The sequence below is a fragment of the Hippopotamus amphibius genome, chromosome 16 (assembly GCF_030028045.1).
Source record: "Hippopotamus amphibius kiboko isolate mHipAmp2 chromosome 16, mHipAmp2.hap2, whole genome shotgun sequence".
Taxonomy (NCBI): Eukaryota; Metazoa; Chordata; class Mammalia; order Artiodactyla; family Hippopotamidae; genus Hippopotamus; species Hippopotamus amphibius.
In genome coordinates, this window is record NC_080201.1 from 1710840 (window position 1) to 1726025 (window position 15186).

Genomic DNA, 15186 nt, shown 5'->3' on the forward strand with positions numbered 1-15186 from the left:
AGACCCGCCCCGCCGTCTGCCCGTCCCAGGCATCCTGTCACCCTGCCTCAGGCACAGATAGGCCCGGGTGCTCAGCATGGCCGGGGGTCTGCAGAGCTGCCCTCCCTGCCTCCGGTGGGCAGGGAGCCCCGTGAGGACCGCATTCCTCCTGGTCCGGGCAGAGCCCTGCCTGCCTGCTCCCGGCCCGGGGGGAGTCCGGCACACCTACAGGTGCATTTCATCTGTTGCATTTTTGTCTGCTATCATATTTTGCTCTGGGAACATTCCAGAATTTGCAGCTTGACCTCAGTGCCGCGCTAACCCAGAATTCCTGTCTGTTTGGCCCCTGCCAGGTGACATGGCCAATCTGGATCCCAAGTCCTCATTTGAAGGCACCAAACTGGACGTGGGGAACATTGTGCTGGCACTGTACAGCGGCCTCTTCGCCTACGGGGGATGGTAGGTCCTGGAACATCTGGGCCCCAACGTGTCCAGAAAGCCTCATCCCTCAGCCACCCACAGGCGATTCTACGGGGCTGGAAACCCCACACTTCCCGAGGAAGCCCAGGGGGGCCCTTGTAGCGGCCCTGGCGCTGTTCTCAGCCTGGGTCCTGCCCCCGAGAAGGGGGCCCCGAGATACACCTCTACGGACACCTCGGAGACGGTGCTGCTGCCCGGTGGGGAGGGCGTGCTGGGAGGGGCAGGACCCGCACCTTCTCCGTAGGCAGCCCCGTGTCCCCACCTGCCCCCCAGGAGGGGCTCCCCCATGGAACCCACCTTCTTTTTTCCCGATGACGGAAGAAGGAGCATGTAGTTAAAGTCTGCTCTCTGAATTTTAGGAATTACTTGAATTTTGTCACCGAGGAGATGATTAACCCCTACAGGTATGTGTGTGAAGAGAGACGTGTTTTCGTTATCTTAATGTGAGAGGAGGAAGAAGCCTGGTTCTGTCCAAGAGCCCATCCTTGGGCCCAGCCTAGCCCCCGATGGGAGCAGTGCGGGGCCCTCTGGGAGGGTCCCGGGGTTGGGATCACAGGGGCCGTGAGACCTTGAATGAGATTGGTCCTCAGAATGGCCAAGAAGCCCGTTTCACAGATGGGGCTGTGGAGGCCGGCAGGGTCGCGTCGCTGGCCCAGGTTTGCACGGCTGCCCTGCCCTAGGCACCCCTCCAGCCACTTGCCGGTCATCTGCCCCTTCCCCTGCCGCGAGGGACAGGCCCAGCCCCATCCTGGGCTTCATTTTGGTGGCGTGCTCGCCCGGTCTTTGCAGAAACCTGCCTCTGGCCATCATCATCTCCCTCCCAATCGTCACCCTGGTGTACGTGCTGACCAACCTCGCCTACTTCACCACGCTGTCCCCTGAGCAGATGCTCACATCGGAGGCCGTGGCCGTGGTAAGATGCCACCTGCCGCCGGGAGCTGGCCCTGCCCCTCCGAGCCCCTGGCAAGGAGCAGACCAGGCCTCGTCCGCAAGCGCGCGCCTGCTTGGAGGGGTTGAGCCGATGCTTTTCCAAGCCTGCTGGGGTGGGGATGGGGGTGGGGGGGGTGCAGGGGGCTGGTGCCCAGGCCGCCCTGGACAGTGTCCTCTGGCGTGTCTGCGGTGGTCCCAGGGACGGTCATTTTCAGAGCCAGGGGGCTGAGTCCATTACGGACCCCCAGCCCACCGCAGAGGCCCGTCCCACCTCTGAATAAGGAGGGAGCCCTCGGGGAGGGGGCTGTGTGGGGGCCACCTGGGCTGGTGTGGCCGGCAGGGCTCACACTGGCGTGCGTCCAGGACTTCGGGAACTTCCACCTGGGTGTCATGTCCTGGATCATCCCCGTCTTCGTGGGCCTGTCCTGCTTCGGCTCCGTCAACGGGTCCCTCTTCACGTCGTCCAGGTGAGCCCGGCGGGGCGGCAGACGGGGCACTGGGCGCGCTAAGAGGAATGGCGTGGCCGGCAAAACGTTCAGGTGACGCAGAAGGAACCCCAGTCCCTGCCCGGAGGTGACACGACTGCCGCGTCCATCCAGACGCTCTCGTGGGTGCATGTGGACCTTGCGGGGGGCTGGAGGTGACGGGGGCCTCTCGCCAGCCGGGTCCAAGAGGGACCCCGAGGCCCACGGCGGGCAGCCCCGCCCTCGGCACAGGCCGACGGCCCGCCCCTCCATCCGCAGGCTGTTCTTCGTGGGGGCCCGGGAAGGCCACCTGCCCTCCATCCTCTCCATGATCCACCCACGGCTGCTGACGCCCGTGCCCTCGCTCGTGTTCACGGTGCGTCCCCGCCCTCCACGGGTCCGGGAGGGGGGTTGCTGGCAGGTGGAGGATGGGCACGTCCCTCGGGGGTCCTTGGGGGCTCTGCAGGGACGCGGGGCGGGGGCTGCAGCCCAGAGGCCAGGATGGAGACGCAGACGGGTTAGCACGCGTGTGTCCCTGCCTGCTCCCCTGAGCTCCAAAGGGCGCTAGGTAGTTTTTTGTTTCTCATTCCAAAATGAATAAGTGGTAGTTGTAAAAAACAAAAAGTGAAAACAAGCTGGAGGCTGTGAAGCCAAAGCCCCCACCAGGGTGGCACGTGGCCTCTGCCTCCTTGAAACCCAGGAGCCTTGGCCACTTTCCCATCAGCCCCTTCTTTGCTTTGAGGGCCCGTGTGCCGCGCCGACCACGTCTTCCTTTAGGGCAGGCGTGGGCGCGTGCGGTCAGCCCACCCGCCAGACGTGTCCCCGCGGCGGCGGCGGCGGCTCACGGCCCGTCCCTGTGCTTGCAGTGCATCATGACCCTGCTCTACGCCTTCTCCAGAGACATCTTCTCTGTCATCAACTTCTTCAGCTTCTTCAACTGGCTCTGCGTGGCCCTGGCCATCGTCGGGATGCTCTGGCTCCGCTACCGCAAGCCTGACCTGGAGCGGCCCATCAAGGTGCGGGGGGCGGGGCCGGGCGTCCACGCTGTCCCCACGTGTGCCCTGGCAGCCAGCGTCCCCCTGCGGGCCGCCGTCCCCTCTGCAGGCCGGGGCTCAGGGCACCTTCTCCGGGGGCCTCGGCGAGAACAGCCTCTGATCTAGATGAGGGCCTGCCGATTGTCAAGTGCGTGATGCCCGGGGCTGGGGTGTGTCGACAGACCTCCCCCCACCCCCCCAAACCCCTCACCCTCCTAGAGCTCATATTCCAGCAGAAGATGAGCGGAAGTAAGAGGCCTGCAGCCCCGGGCGGGCGGGCTGAGGGGCCCGAGTGGCCTGCAGCGGCACCGAGCTGCCCGGCTGGGGTGGCCACGAGCAGGCAGCATGTGGGCAGGTGCACGTGGGCAGAGGCGGGGGGGCCACACGCTGCCTGGGGGGGGCGGGCGCTAGCATGACCAGGGCTGGGAGCGCATCCCCTGACTTTGCCCCTGATGGAATGGAGGCTTTCAGGACTAGATGGTCTGCCCACTGTACCCTCGGCCCGAGGTGGGCCCTCCCTCCCTCTCTTCATGGACTCAGTCCTGGGGGCAGCTGTATGAGGATGACCTTGTTTCTCCAGAAAGGGGGCCACACACCTGCTGGGGAGGCCTGGTTTGCACGTCAGCTGTGCCCCCGACGGTCATGTCGGAGTGAGAGGGTGGAGCCCGTGGCAGTGGCAGCCGCTGGCCAGCAGCTCCTGCCCCTCATCGGCCCTGGTGGCACGTGGCTGACAGCTGGCACCTGTCCACAGGCCTCTTGCCCACCTCCCCACCGAGCAGTCCTGCAGAGGCCAGCCAGGCCCAACCTTCCTGCCCTGGACAGGTTCCCCTGAGTGACCAGGGTGACCTCAGTGCCCTGGACCCCCTTGTCCCTGCTTGTGGGGGGCGCTGTCCCCGTGGGGCCGGGGGTGGGGCAGGCAGTCCAGGCTGACCTGATGGGACCCTTGCTCACCCTAGGGTCTCTTGCCAACGTGTAGACAGGGCGGATTCCTTGTGTGGACAGGTTGCCCAGCAGGAGGCACGGTGCATGCAGAAGGGGGACACGTGTCCCTGGGGCCCTGGCCGCGCTGTGGGCACCTCTGCGGCTCCTCTGCCCAACCCTGTGGGGGGGAGTTGCTGTCTGCCCGGCGGCCGTGCAGCCTGTGGTCCAGCCTGTCCACAAGGGCTCTCTGAGAAGGCGGGTGGCCACGGTCTTCCCAGAGGCATCGTGTTATTCCCTTCCCCCCACCCCACCCCCGCCCCCCCGGGGCCAGGTTCCCACCCTGTGATGTGGGAACCAGGGAGGCGGACCTTCCCTGACCTTGGGAAGCCAGGCTGTTCCCACTCGCCCGCCAGCACCAGCTGGGCTTTGGGTAATTACTGCCTGGCGTCGGGTGCTGAGCTGGGTGCTCGGAGAGCAAGGTGGGGTCCCGGTTCTCAGGAGGCCGGCCCCGCTCTGGGAGGCCAACTCGGGGGGATCTCAGACACTAGTAAACCCTAGAAAACCCTAGAGACGCTGCACGGCGGGTGTGGCGGTCCCTGGGCTGTCCGGCCCTTTTGGATCGGGAAGGATCAGCTGGGCACGGGGCTGTCTGGGGGCCGGGAGAGGGGAGGGCGCCATGCTCCCAGGGGTGGCCGGTGGGGGGCAGGTGTGGGATGGGAGGAGGCGTCAGCTGCATCCCCTCCGCAGGTGCACGTGGCCCTCCCGGTGTTCTTCATTCTGGCCTGCCTGTTCCTCATCGCCGTCTCCTTCTGGAAGACCCCCGTGGAGTGCGGCATTGGCTTCACCATCATCCTCAGCGGCCTGCCCGTCTACTTCCTCGGGGTCTGCTGGAGAAACAAGCCCAAGTGGCTGCTGCAGGGCATCTGTGAGTAGCTCCCCGGCACTGGGCCTCCCCGCCCCCGGCAGGGTCTGCCCCACCCGCCCGGCCATGCTGCTCTGACCTCACCCCTCTGGTGAGGAGCTGTGTAGCGGGCAGTGCCCTGGCCCTGGGTCAGGGGGTGGGTGGGTGGGTCTCGGGGTTGGGATGTGTGAGGCCCCGGCCAAGTGGGCTGAGCTGGACGTGTCTGTCTGGTGGTGACCTGGCCCACGTATTTCAGGGTAAGACGCTCAGCTGGGTACCAGCTAATCTCAGAACAAGGGATTCCAGAAAACCAGGCTGCTCTTGCCAAGCAGCAAACCCCCCCGTCCGCCGCCAGCTTAAACCCAGCCGGCTGACCTAGAAAAGCAAGGCGGAGAAAACAGGATCTGTGCTCCTCGGCCACAGGGCTCATTTACAAGCCTGGTTCCGGACCCAGTGCTGAGACCACTGTTAGCGTGACAGGCTCCTGGGTGGGCTGCAAAACCCCCAGGGGAACCGTCCCGGAACTCTGATGGGCAGGTGCCAGGGGCCCAGGATGCTGTCCATCATGTCACTGGAGCTTTGCCTCCAGCCCAGACCATAGTCCCTGTTGATGGTCCATCAGAACAAAGGCAGGACCTAGAGCAGGGCCCCTCCGTTCTGAAACCACCCCCAGCGATGCTCTCGGAGGGTCTGTGGGTGACGGGGTCACCTGGGCCCCAGCACACCTGCCTGCGCCAGCCGCCCCGAGGACCACGGTGGGCGTGCTGGCTGCGGTGCCGGGGGTCTCCCAGGCGGTGGCCCAGGTGTGGTGTCACAGCCCTCCAGCAGGGGACCCAGCAGCCCCTCATGGCTGTCGATGGTCCTGGGTCTGAACCGGGGTGAGGGGTGGAGCCAGCACGCGCCGGCTGCCGGGACCCTCGGCCACGCCTCCCCTGGTGACGTAGGGCCCCTCGGCCACGCCTCCCCTGGTGACGTAGGGCCCCTCGGCCACGCCTCTCTGGGTGACGTAATGGTCGGAGCCTGCAGGCCCCGGGCCGTGCGTGGGCATGCACACGCACGGGCGTGCAGTCCCACACGCACATACTCACGCACACGTGAATACGCACGCACGCACAGAGCGGGCGGCCTTGCACAAGCTTGCGGCTCCTCTCCCAGCCCCGCCCCGCACCCCGCACCCCCGCGCAGGACCGGGCGGCGCCGCGTAACGCCGCTCTCCTCCCGCAGTTTCCACGACGGTCGTTTGCCAGAAGCTCATGCACGTGGTTCCCCAGGAGACGTAAGCGCCGGGGGGGGGACGCGACGCTGCCAGAAAGAACCCACAGGGGCTTCTGCCCCCCCCCCCCCCCCAGGGCGACCCCGGCCCCATCCTCCAGGCAGCGCAGCCGGGGGTCCCCGCGGCCTGTCCGCGGGGCGGCGGCCGGGCCGCCGTGGACCTGGTACGAAGCTAGTCCCCGAAGACGGACGTCCGTGGACACCTCTCGCGTGTGGAGGCGGGACGTCGGGCCGAGGAGGCCGCGGGCCCCCTGCCGCATCCGCCTTCTCCCTCCTCACCTCCATTTATTCGTATTTGTATATATGTTTTTAACTTTATTTTATTTTCGTTAGCTGCGCCGGGCAGCATGTGGGATCGTAGCTCCCCGACCAGGGATCACACCCGCACCCCCTGCTTTGGGAGCACCGAGTCTTAACCACTGGACCGCCAGGGAAGTCCCTGTGTTAAGGTTTTTTTAACTTAAATCTTGGGTCCGGGTCATGCCACCAAGATGATTATATTTTAAAGAAACGTGTGTGTGTTGGGGGCGGGGGGGTGTTCTTTTCTCCCCCAATGCCGCCGTAGCACGATGTGCCTCAGGGGGACCAGTTCCTGTCGCCAGATTCCGGCACATCCCCGAGAACGGGGTGGGGGGGGATTCTGAGAATCCCCCAGCAGAGTGCCGGGCTCGGCCTCGCCCTCTGGACAGCCGGCTGGCTCTGGACGGTGGCCTGGACACGTGGGCTCGGCTTTGCCATTTCTCTGTTGTTGTAGATGTACTGACTTTGGTGAGATGGACCCCAGGCTTAGGTCTCGTTGCCTTCAAGACCCGTGCTAGCTCCCTCCCCACCCGCAGAAAAGAGAGGGAACATCTCAGTGAAAGGCTTGTAGGAGGAAGGGGCTTGGGCTGGCTGAGAGTAGTGCCCGCTGCAGGCTGGGCGACCCCAGACCTCCCCCTGGGAGTGCAGATCAGGGCCAGGGTGGGGGCTGGACCCTGTCACTCAGAACACCTTTGGGCGCCTGGCTGGACGTCCCTCTGGGGACACGGGGACGCGCAGAGGCAGGGGCTCTGGCCACTGCTGCGGGGGGCGGGGGGCAGCGCTGCCTCAGGCCTGGGTGACGTCGGTTTTGGAGCCAAGCTCTCGTTCTTGAAAACTCCACACTTGAAATCTTCTGGAGGCACATGCTGCCGCCCCTCGTGGGCGTCTCCTCCGTGTCCCGCGAGGTAGCCCCCCCCCCGGGCCTCGGGCTGGACGGCAGCCCTGGCAGCTGTCTGGGCCGGCTCTCCGTTCCTGGCCGAGGCGCCGCTGTCCGCTGCCCCGTCACCTGTCCCAGGCTTGAGAGCACCCGGCCCTCAGCGCTCTGACCGCACCTGTTCTGGAGGCCGCCTGACTCCCGGGGGCCTGACTCCCGCTGAGACCACACGGCCCGCCCCCCCTCTCTTCCGGAGAGGCTGTGCTCTGCTCCCGGGCTTTTGTTTCTGTGGTTCCCATGGTGTTTTCCTCCCGGGAGGCAGGCGAGGCCCAGCCGCTCTCATGTGCTGTCCCTGTCCCTGGGGCCAGCGCAGGCAGCAGCGTCACCCAAGGTCAGATCGCCTCCCCCCAGGCCCGTCTTGGGTGCTGGCCGCTCTGCCTTGGCCTCTGACCCCTGACCTTCCCAGCAGGGGGAGGTTGGGCCTCGCCTCGGGCATTGAGCCTCCCTGCTCAGCTGCAGCCAGGGAAGCTGCTGCTGTTTCCCAGGGGCCATGTGAGCTCCGAGTGGCCATTTAGCCACGGCCACCCCTCTGGGCTCTGGGGCCCCACATGGTCCGACAGGCCCAGAGAGACCTGACAGGTAGCTTGGGGGGCCCAGGCTGGGCACTGAGGCTGAAAAGGAGGCGGTCACATGTCCGTCTCTCTGTGCTGGTCAGGAGACCCCTGCCAGCCTGTGGCTCCTGACACGTGAGGACCAACGTCCACAGAGGTCTCCTCACCAACAAAGTCCTCCCAGGGCTGTAACCCACGCACCTAGGGGCCCAGCTCCATGTCTGAAGGCAGACTGTCACCAAGAAAGTCAGAGACCTGATTTTACACTTTCTTTGTTGGGGCCTCAGTTTCCTCACCTGGAGATGGGAGCAGTAGCCAGTGCGCCTCCTGCCTGGTGGGACGGCGCAGCGCCTCCCAGGAGTGGCAGCCGGGGTGCAGCCTGGGGGGCTCCACCTGCCACCTTTCCGCGGAGGTGCAGCAGCCTCTGAGCAGGTGGTGGCCTCTTCCCTCCGGAGCGTGGGGGCGGCGCTTAGGACGCCTCGTGGTTCAGACCGCTGGCTCTGGATGGGACCTGGCGGCATCCAGGGAGCCAGGTGTCCCTGTCCAGACTCCCATGGCCCTCCTGCAATGCCAGGGGAGTGGGGTGGTGCCACGCCCGCAGGAGTGACAGGTCCCAGCCTCCTTTTTTACACTGAAAGGTCAGAGGTGGCTCTTGCCAGCACCTGAAAGCAGGTTGAGGGGCCCAGGGGCCTCCCCCCTTAGAATGCCAGACATCCCGGGCTCCTCCGTGCCGGTGTTCTGGGGCAGAGACTCCACTCCTGAACGCACTACTGACAAGTGTTGTGAGCGTTCACCTTTGTGAGTTAATTTCTTTTTTTTTTAAGCCAGGTTTTGGCATTACACGCGAGTGTTTGTCCAGCCGCTCTGCCTTGTTTCGTCCTCGCGTCTCACGAGTCTGGTGTGAGAGGTGCTGTGGGCACCGTGTTTATGTATGGTGGGGGCGGTGTACAGCCCTGCTGCTCCGCGGGTCCTGGCCGTGTCAGCCGCCCCACCATGTCGCACAGGGACGTGTGTGTGTGACTTCATGCCTTTCTCTTCTAGTAGCCGCTAACCTGTTACGCTTGGCTGGTTCGCGATGGGGAGTTCAGTGTTTCATGTGGGGGTTTTTTTTTCGTTTGTTTTTAAAGAATAATTGGAATTATAAGCACCGCTGATGGTCTTCTGTCTTTTGTTCAGCGCCAGATTCTGGGTGTCGGGAGGTTCCTGGAGGCGCCTCCCGGGGCGGGGCTGGGTGATGATACACCCGCCTGCCCGGTTCCTTCATTCACTGCGTTCACGTCATGCATTCACCGACAGCCTCCTCGAGGCCAAGGAGGCGACAAGGCAGCAGAGCCGTCATTTGGATCCACCTCCGGCGAGGGGCACTGACGTTGACCGAGGAGAGCGGGCGGGCGTGGCCCTGTGGGGCCAGCAGTGGCGCAGGCCAGGCCCAGGCCAGCGCGGGGTCGGAGGAGGAGGGAGGCGCCTGTCAGCGTGGGTTCGAGGGAAGGGGCACGCTTCCACAACAGCCACCTCGGGGTGGCGCGGGGCCCAAAGCCAGGCCTCACGTGATGCCGGCTCCCCGCGGGACCTGGCACAGTGGGGAGTGGGTGTGCCGGAGTGGGGAGGGCACCACGGGGTGGCCCCAGCCTCCACCACAGCTGCCCAGTGAGCCCGGCTGCTGGGACCAGGGCCTTGGGTGCCCCTGGGGCAGGTGTCAGCTCCAACCCCAGGGCTGGGGCAAAGGAGTGCCAGCCGTGGGCCTGGTGCCCGGGCCCCCTGAGCAGTAGGCAGCGTCACGCTATGCTGGGGAAACGTTGTTGCTCCAGGCTGCCCAGCTGAACAGAATCCCAGGGGCAGCTCTGTAAAGAGGCACAGCTTGCGGTGCATCGACAAGTGCGTTTAAAGTCCCGCGTCTGTGTCCTGGGAGCGGGTGGGACCCGTGCCAGAAGGGTGCTGGCACCCTGACCGTCCTTCAGCCCTGGAGGAGCGTGCTTTCTGTGGTCGCTGATAAAGGGTCCGGACGCCAAAGGACAGGTCTCAAACCAAGCCGAGCAAACTGCCCCACACGTGTTTGGTCTAGGTCGGGTGTGGCGCTGGTTGGTCTAGGTCCGCTGGGAGGGCAAGAGAGAGACGTGTCCCCAACAGCCTGCATCACTCAACCCCGTGCACGCAGAGGACCCTTTGGAGAAGGGGAGGAAGAAGGTGGCAGGGTGCTGGCTGCTGCATCAGGAGGTCCCCAAATTCTTGAAAAATTGCATGGGGACGTGGCTGCTGGGGTTGGTCAGAGACTTCTGACCTCTGACATCAGAGAGCCAGCCCTGCCCGTGGGGTTAGCCAAGACCCCAGTGAGGGTGTGCCGTGGGGGCCCGGCAAGCAGAATGGGATTCCAGGCAGCGTGGGAGGGGGTGAGGTGATAGCAGGGCCCAATGGGAGAGCTCGGAAACCTCAATGTCATGAGGACCCTGGGGAGGAAGCAGTGCCCGCCTCTGCCCACCTCGCACTCCTGCCTCTGGACAGCACCCTTTTGTGCGTCTTAAACACGTGACCCTTCCCTGGCCTCCGAGATGGTGACGGGGGCGATGGGCGAGGCCCAGGAGAGCAGCACATCCTCACCCCCAAAGGCGCCCTCTGTGCCCTCGGGGCTGCCCCAGGCTAGCTGCATCCCTTGGGGCCCCAGGACCCTTCGTCCTCCTGCCGGAAATTGCTCCTAAATCCCTCCGTGTGTGTGGCCACGCCACACAGACCCCTAGCTGCGCTCGTTACTTCTCAGGGTCCAGTTCTGGCAAGACCCAGAACGTTGTCCTCCAGCCAAGGGTGACTTAATCCTGCACGTAGGAACTCAACGGGGATTAAAGTGAAACGCTGAAATCGCACCAACGCCCCGGGGTGATCAGGTCTTCACAGAACTCGTCTCTACCCGTTTCCCTGGAGAACATCCTCTCTGGGTCAAAGTGGGACACAGAAGGTTCCAGAAGCCCCTCTCCCTCGTTGACCTCTGTGCAGGCTGGCTGGAGGATGGCACGTGGCCCCCAGAGGGGCTCTTCCCCGTCCCCCCAAAGCCGGGCTCCAGGCCCAAAGTCGGTGTGCGTCCAGCCCTGCCCACCGCGTGCTCCCAGCCCTTCCCAGCCAGGCGGGTCGTGGCTGCCCGGCTCTCCGGCCGCCCGGCCAGGCCCCCGAGCATGGGAAAGGGGCAGCTCCAGGGCAAGGGGCAGCTCCAGGGCAAGGGGCAGCTCCAGGGAAAGGGGCAGCTCCAGGGCAAGGAGCCCTCAGGGCTGACTGGGTCTCGCAGGCTGGGCCCCTCTTCGTCTCGACGAGGGTTCCACCTCATCCCCCCTGCACAGCCCGCGAGGCCGGTTCCTCCAGGGAGCAAACGTTTTCCTGTTGCCAAGGACCTCTCTGTCCCGGGCAGCCGTGAGGGCGGGAGGGTGCCCCTAAACGTGACTGCTACCCCCGCCTGTTCCTCTAGTTGCTGTGATGTGTTCCAGGCTCTGACGGTGATCTCGTGGGACAGCCCTGCCTGGATCTTAAGGAGCCACGGGAGCGGGGGGCTGAGTCCCCACATGTTCCAGTAAAGCTGCTCCTATTTTATGTCTGGGCTCTGTCCCTTGAGTCAGGCTGAAAAGCCCCCAGGGAGGGAGCTGTCACGTGGAAGCCAGATCTGGCCTGAGTAAGGAGGGATGTCGGAAAGGTCACTGCAGAGGGTCCCTCACTGCGGGATGGGCAGGCATCTGGGGGAGGCGGGGGAGGCAAAGGGTCTCCACAGGAAGGGAGCGGCCGGCAAGGGCCAGGGCAGCCGGGAGGGGCTGTGGGGAGAGACGTTTCCCCCCAGGTGGCCCGTTCCGGGAGGGGCTGTCAGCTAGGGCTGAGGGCCCGAGGTAGGAGGTCTGGGCAGAGAGGGACGGTCACCAGAGTCTGGTGATGAGCAGAGTCAGGGGGTCGGGGGGAGAGCAGGTCCCTCGAGGGTCCGCGTCTGGCCTTGTCACAGGAGACCAGGGAGTGTCCTCTGGTCCTTGGGGAGGGGCTCTCTGCGGTGACCGGTTCCGGAGCACTCAGGAGGGGCTGTCAGCCTGGGCTCTTTTCCAGGACAGTGGCTGGCTGAAGGTCAGCCCCTTCTAACTGAAGTCAGGGGTGTTTCTCTGAACCTGGCACGCTGCCCCCACTCCAGGCACCTCCCGCTGCCCGACACCCGTCCCAGGCCATAGGTGGAGCCTGGCCTCGCCCACCGCTGTCCACCACGAGCCCCTGGGTTACGGGAGCTGCCTGTCTTGTTGGGGAGACAGACCCTCACCCAATAACCCCGGTGCGCGTAGGTTCCCAGGGTGACGGTGTGCAGGGTTGAAGTCAGACTCCCGGGCCCATTGCAGGCAATCAGGAAGCTGGCATCCATCAAGGCCGCCTGATCTCTTAAAAACATCAGCAGAGCAATAGGAAGCTGGTGAAAGAAACTGGCTTAAGCCCACAATGGAGCCCGAGGCAGCCATGAAGACCGACAAGGCGATGAGGAGGTTCTGCGGTACTGGTTGCACAACATTGGCGGGTGTACTAGAAACCGTTGGAGTGTGTGCTTTTTGTGGGTGAATTGCTCAGTATGTGAATTATGTCTCGATGAAGGTGTCACCCCAAAAAACGAAGGAAAAGATGGAAGACTCACCTTATAAGCAGCGTGTACCACTAAGCAGGGTGTGGAATGGTAGACGTACAAAAAAGGGAAATAAAGAATTCACCGGTGTGTTTCCCTGAGTGTGGAGGGTCTGCAGTAGTTGGTAACCCCGGCCGCCTCCAGGGTGGGAGCTGGAGTACCTCGTGAAGGGGCAGGAGAAGTATTTTATTCTTACACCTTTCATACCTTTTGATTTTGGAATCACATGGGTCATTTACACAGTCACAAAAACAATTTTAAATTAGCTTTTAAAAAATCAGCAGGCTCTCTGGGATACTGGCACTGTTCTGTACTTAGATCTAGTCGGGTGGAAATTTATCCTGCTGTGCACGAGAGAGTCCCATGATTTTCTACATGTGTTTTTAAATGTGCACTGGACGCTTGACTGCCTGGCTGTCACCTGGATTGCTGTGCATTTTTGATGTGCCCTGCAGACCCCGGAACCCATCTGATGGACATAACGAGACGCCTATTGCATTTGAGACAAAGGCCCGCCTCTGTAAACATTCCCAGGGCCTTGCCAGTCTAAGCCTGCCTGCACTTCCCAGCTTTGTTGACCCACCTGCACCCCACCATGGTAGCCTTCTCTCAGTGGCTGGGACACGCCCAGGGCCTTTGCACGTGCTGCTTCCTCATGGAGCAGCTCCCTGCTGGTTTCCCTCGGCCCCCCACCCTCCGCGTGCAGCACCCCTCCCTCTCTGGGCGCTGGGATGGTGGGGCCTCTTCGTCCCTTGAGGTTTATTGCAATGTCATGAGTTGCCTTTTGGCTTTGCCCTCACTCACCTCTAAGAACACGTGGGCTCTGGGGACTCCTGGAGACACTTAGATGGAAGCCAGAGCAGAGGGACGCGCTCTCCTGAGTCCTTGCAGGACGCGAGGGAGCCGATTCTGTAAGGAGTTCCGGTCCAGTGCTCTCCAGCTACGAGAATTTGAGCAACTTACTCCCCTGCCTAAGCCTTGGTTTTTCCACCGGTGAGGTGGGTGTGAGAGGTGGGGAGGGTTAAGAGAAGCGGCCTCACCCTCCCCACCCCCAAGGCCACACCCATGGTCGTGCAGGACCCGCTGTCCCTTCCGGGGACCCTGAGCCCACCACCCGCTCCAGGGGCACACGCCCGCCCGCCCAGCAGCAGCTCCAGGAGCAGCCAGTGGCTCTGAGAGACCAAGGGAAACACACCCGGGGCCTCTGGGCAAAGCGCCAGCAAGAGGCGGTTTTCCTCCTCAGGACGTGGCTGAGCGCAGTGTGAGTTCTGGGACCGCTACTGCTCTGGCCACGGCCCGAGAGAGGCCGAGGAGTGGGGGAGAGGCTGCCAGAAGCACCCCTCCCCCGATGGAGCGCCTCACGGCTCGCCCCGCTGGAGGCCCAGGACAGCAGGTGCCCGCCCGCCTGGGTCGGGCAGCTGGGATGGACGCCACAGGGACTGGGCCTCCCCGATTTGCCCTTGGCCAGCGAGGGCCGCTCACCCAGCACTAATTCCGCCTCTGCGGGCGGCCAGCGGCCAGCGACAGCTGGATGTGTCCCTGGGGGTCCCCAGTTTGGGACTGTTAGCGAACGCTCGGCCTCTCTGTGCACCGGTGCCAAATCAAATCTCGGAGACAGAGTTTTGGGTGAAGCAGGAAAGGATAGTGTTATTGCTTAACCAGGCACAGGGGGCACAGCAGGCGCCTGCCTTGAAAAGCTATGTGTCCAAACCCGGGGGAAGAGTGGTGGTTAATGAGGGGTTTTATAACACTGGTTCAAGGGTGGTGTCTGACAAGGTTAGGGGGTGACCAGGGTCTCTTAATCGTCATGAGCGTCTCTGGTCCCTTTGATCTTGTCTCAGGTGGTTTCGTTTTCCTTCCTTGGTTAACGACAGTTCACATCCACCCTCTGGAGCCCAGGGAAGGTCATGGAGGCTGGAGTCTTGCCTGTGAGAAGTGGTGGACAGCCCCGAACAGCCAGAGCAACCTTGAGAAGGAAAGACGGAGCTGGTGGAGTCAGGCTGCCTGACTTCAGGCTGTACTGCAAGGCAACAGTGATCAAGACAGTATGGTACTGGCACAAAAACAGAAACATAGATCAATGGAACAGGATAGAAAGCCCAGAGATAAACTATGGTCAACTAACCTATGACAAAGGAGGCAAGGATATACAATGGCGAAAAGGCAGCCTCTTCAGTAAGTGGTGCTGGGAAAACTGGACAGCTACATGGAAAAGAATGAAATTAGAACACTTCGTAACACCATACACAAAAATAAACTCAAAATGGATTAAAGACCTAAATGTCAGGCCAGACACTATAAAACTGCTAGAGGAAAACATAGGAAGAACACTCTTCGACGTAAATCACAGCAAGATCTTTTTTGATCCACCCCTAGAATAATGGAAATAAAAACAAAAATAAGTAAGTGGGACCTAGTGAAACTTCAAAGCTTCTGCACAGCAAAGGAAACTATAAGCAAGACGAAAAGAGCCCTCAGAATGGGAAAAAAAATTCCCAAATGAATCAACAGACAAAGGACTAATCTCCAAAATATATAAACAGTTTATCCAGCTCAATATCACAAGAACAAAAATGGGCAGAAGACCTAAATAGGCATTTCTCCAAAGAAGACATACGGATGGCCAAGAGGCACATGAAAAGCTGCTCAACATCACTCATTATTAGAGAAATGCAAATCAGAACTACAAAGAGGTATCACTTCACACCGGTTAGAATGGGCATCATCAGAAAATCTACAAACAGTAAATGCTGGAGAGGGTGTGGAGAAAAGGGAACGCTCTTGCACTGTTGGTGGGAA

General features: G+C 62.5%; 1 protein-coding gene across 2 annotated transcripts in view; it reads left to right on the forward strand.

The window, feature by feature from the left end:
* SLC7A5 (solute carrier family 7 member 5) overlaps positions 1–14952 on the forward strand; it is a 36635-nt gene extending 21683 nt beyond the window's left edge. Inside the window, exons 3-10 of one of the 2 annotated variants that reach the window (XM_057713444.1) lie at positions 333–438; positions 819–863; positions 1249–1372; positions 1753–1856; positions 2133–2229; positions 2720–2869; positions 4556–4733; positions 14262–14952. In XM_057713444.1, coding sequence (XP_057569427.1) covers positions 333–438; positions 819–863; positions 1249–1372; positions 1753–1856; positions 2133–2229; positions 2720–2869; positions 4556–4733; positions 14262–14395 — 938 coding nt within the window. In that variant the 3' untranslated portion in view covers positions 14396–14952. Of the gene's footprint in view, positions 1–332; positions 439–818; positions 864–1248; positions 1373–1752; positions 1857–2132; positions 2230–2719; positions 2870–4555; positions 4734–5933; positions 8916–14261 lie in introns of those variants that run through there. The other variant, XM_057713445.1, reaches the window with a different exon arrangement.
* The last annotated feature ends 234 nt before the right edge of the window (positions 14953–15186 follow it).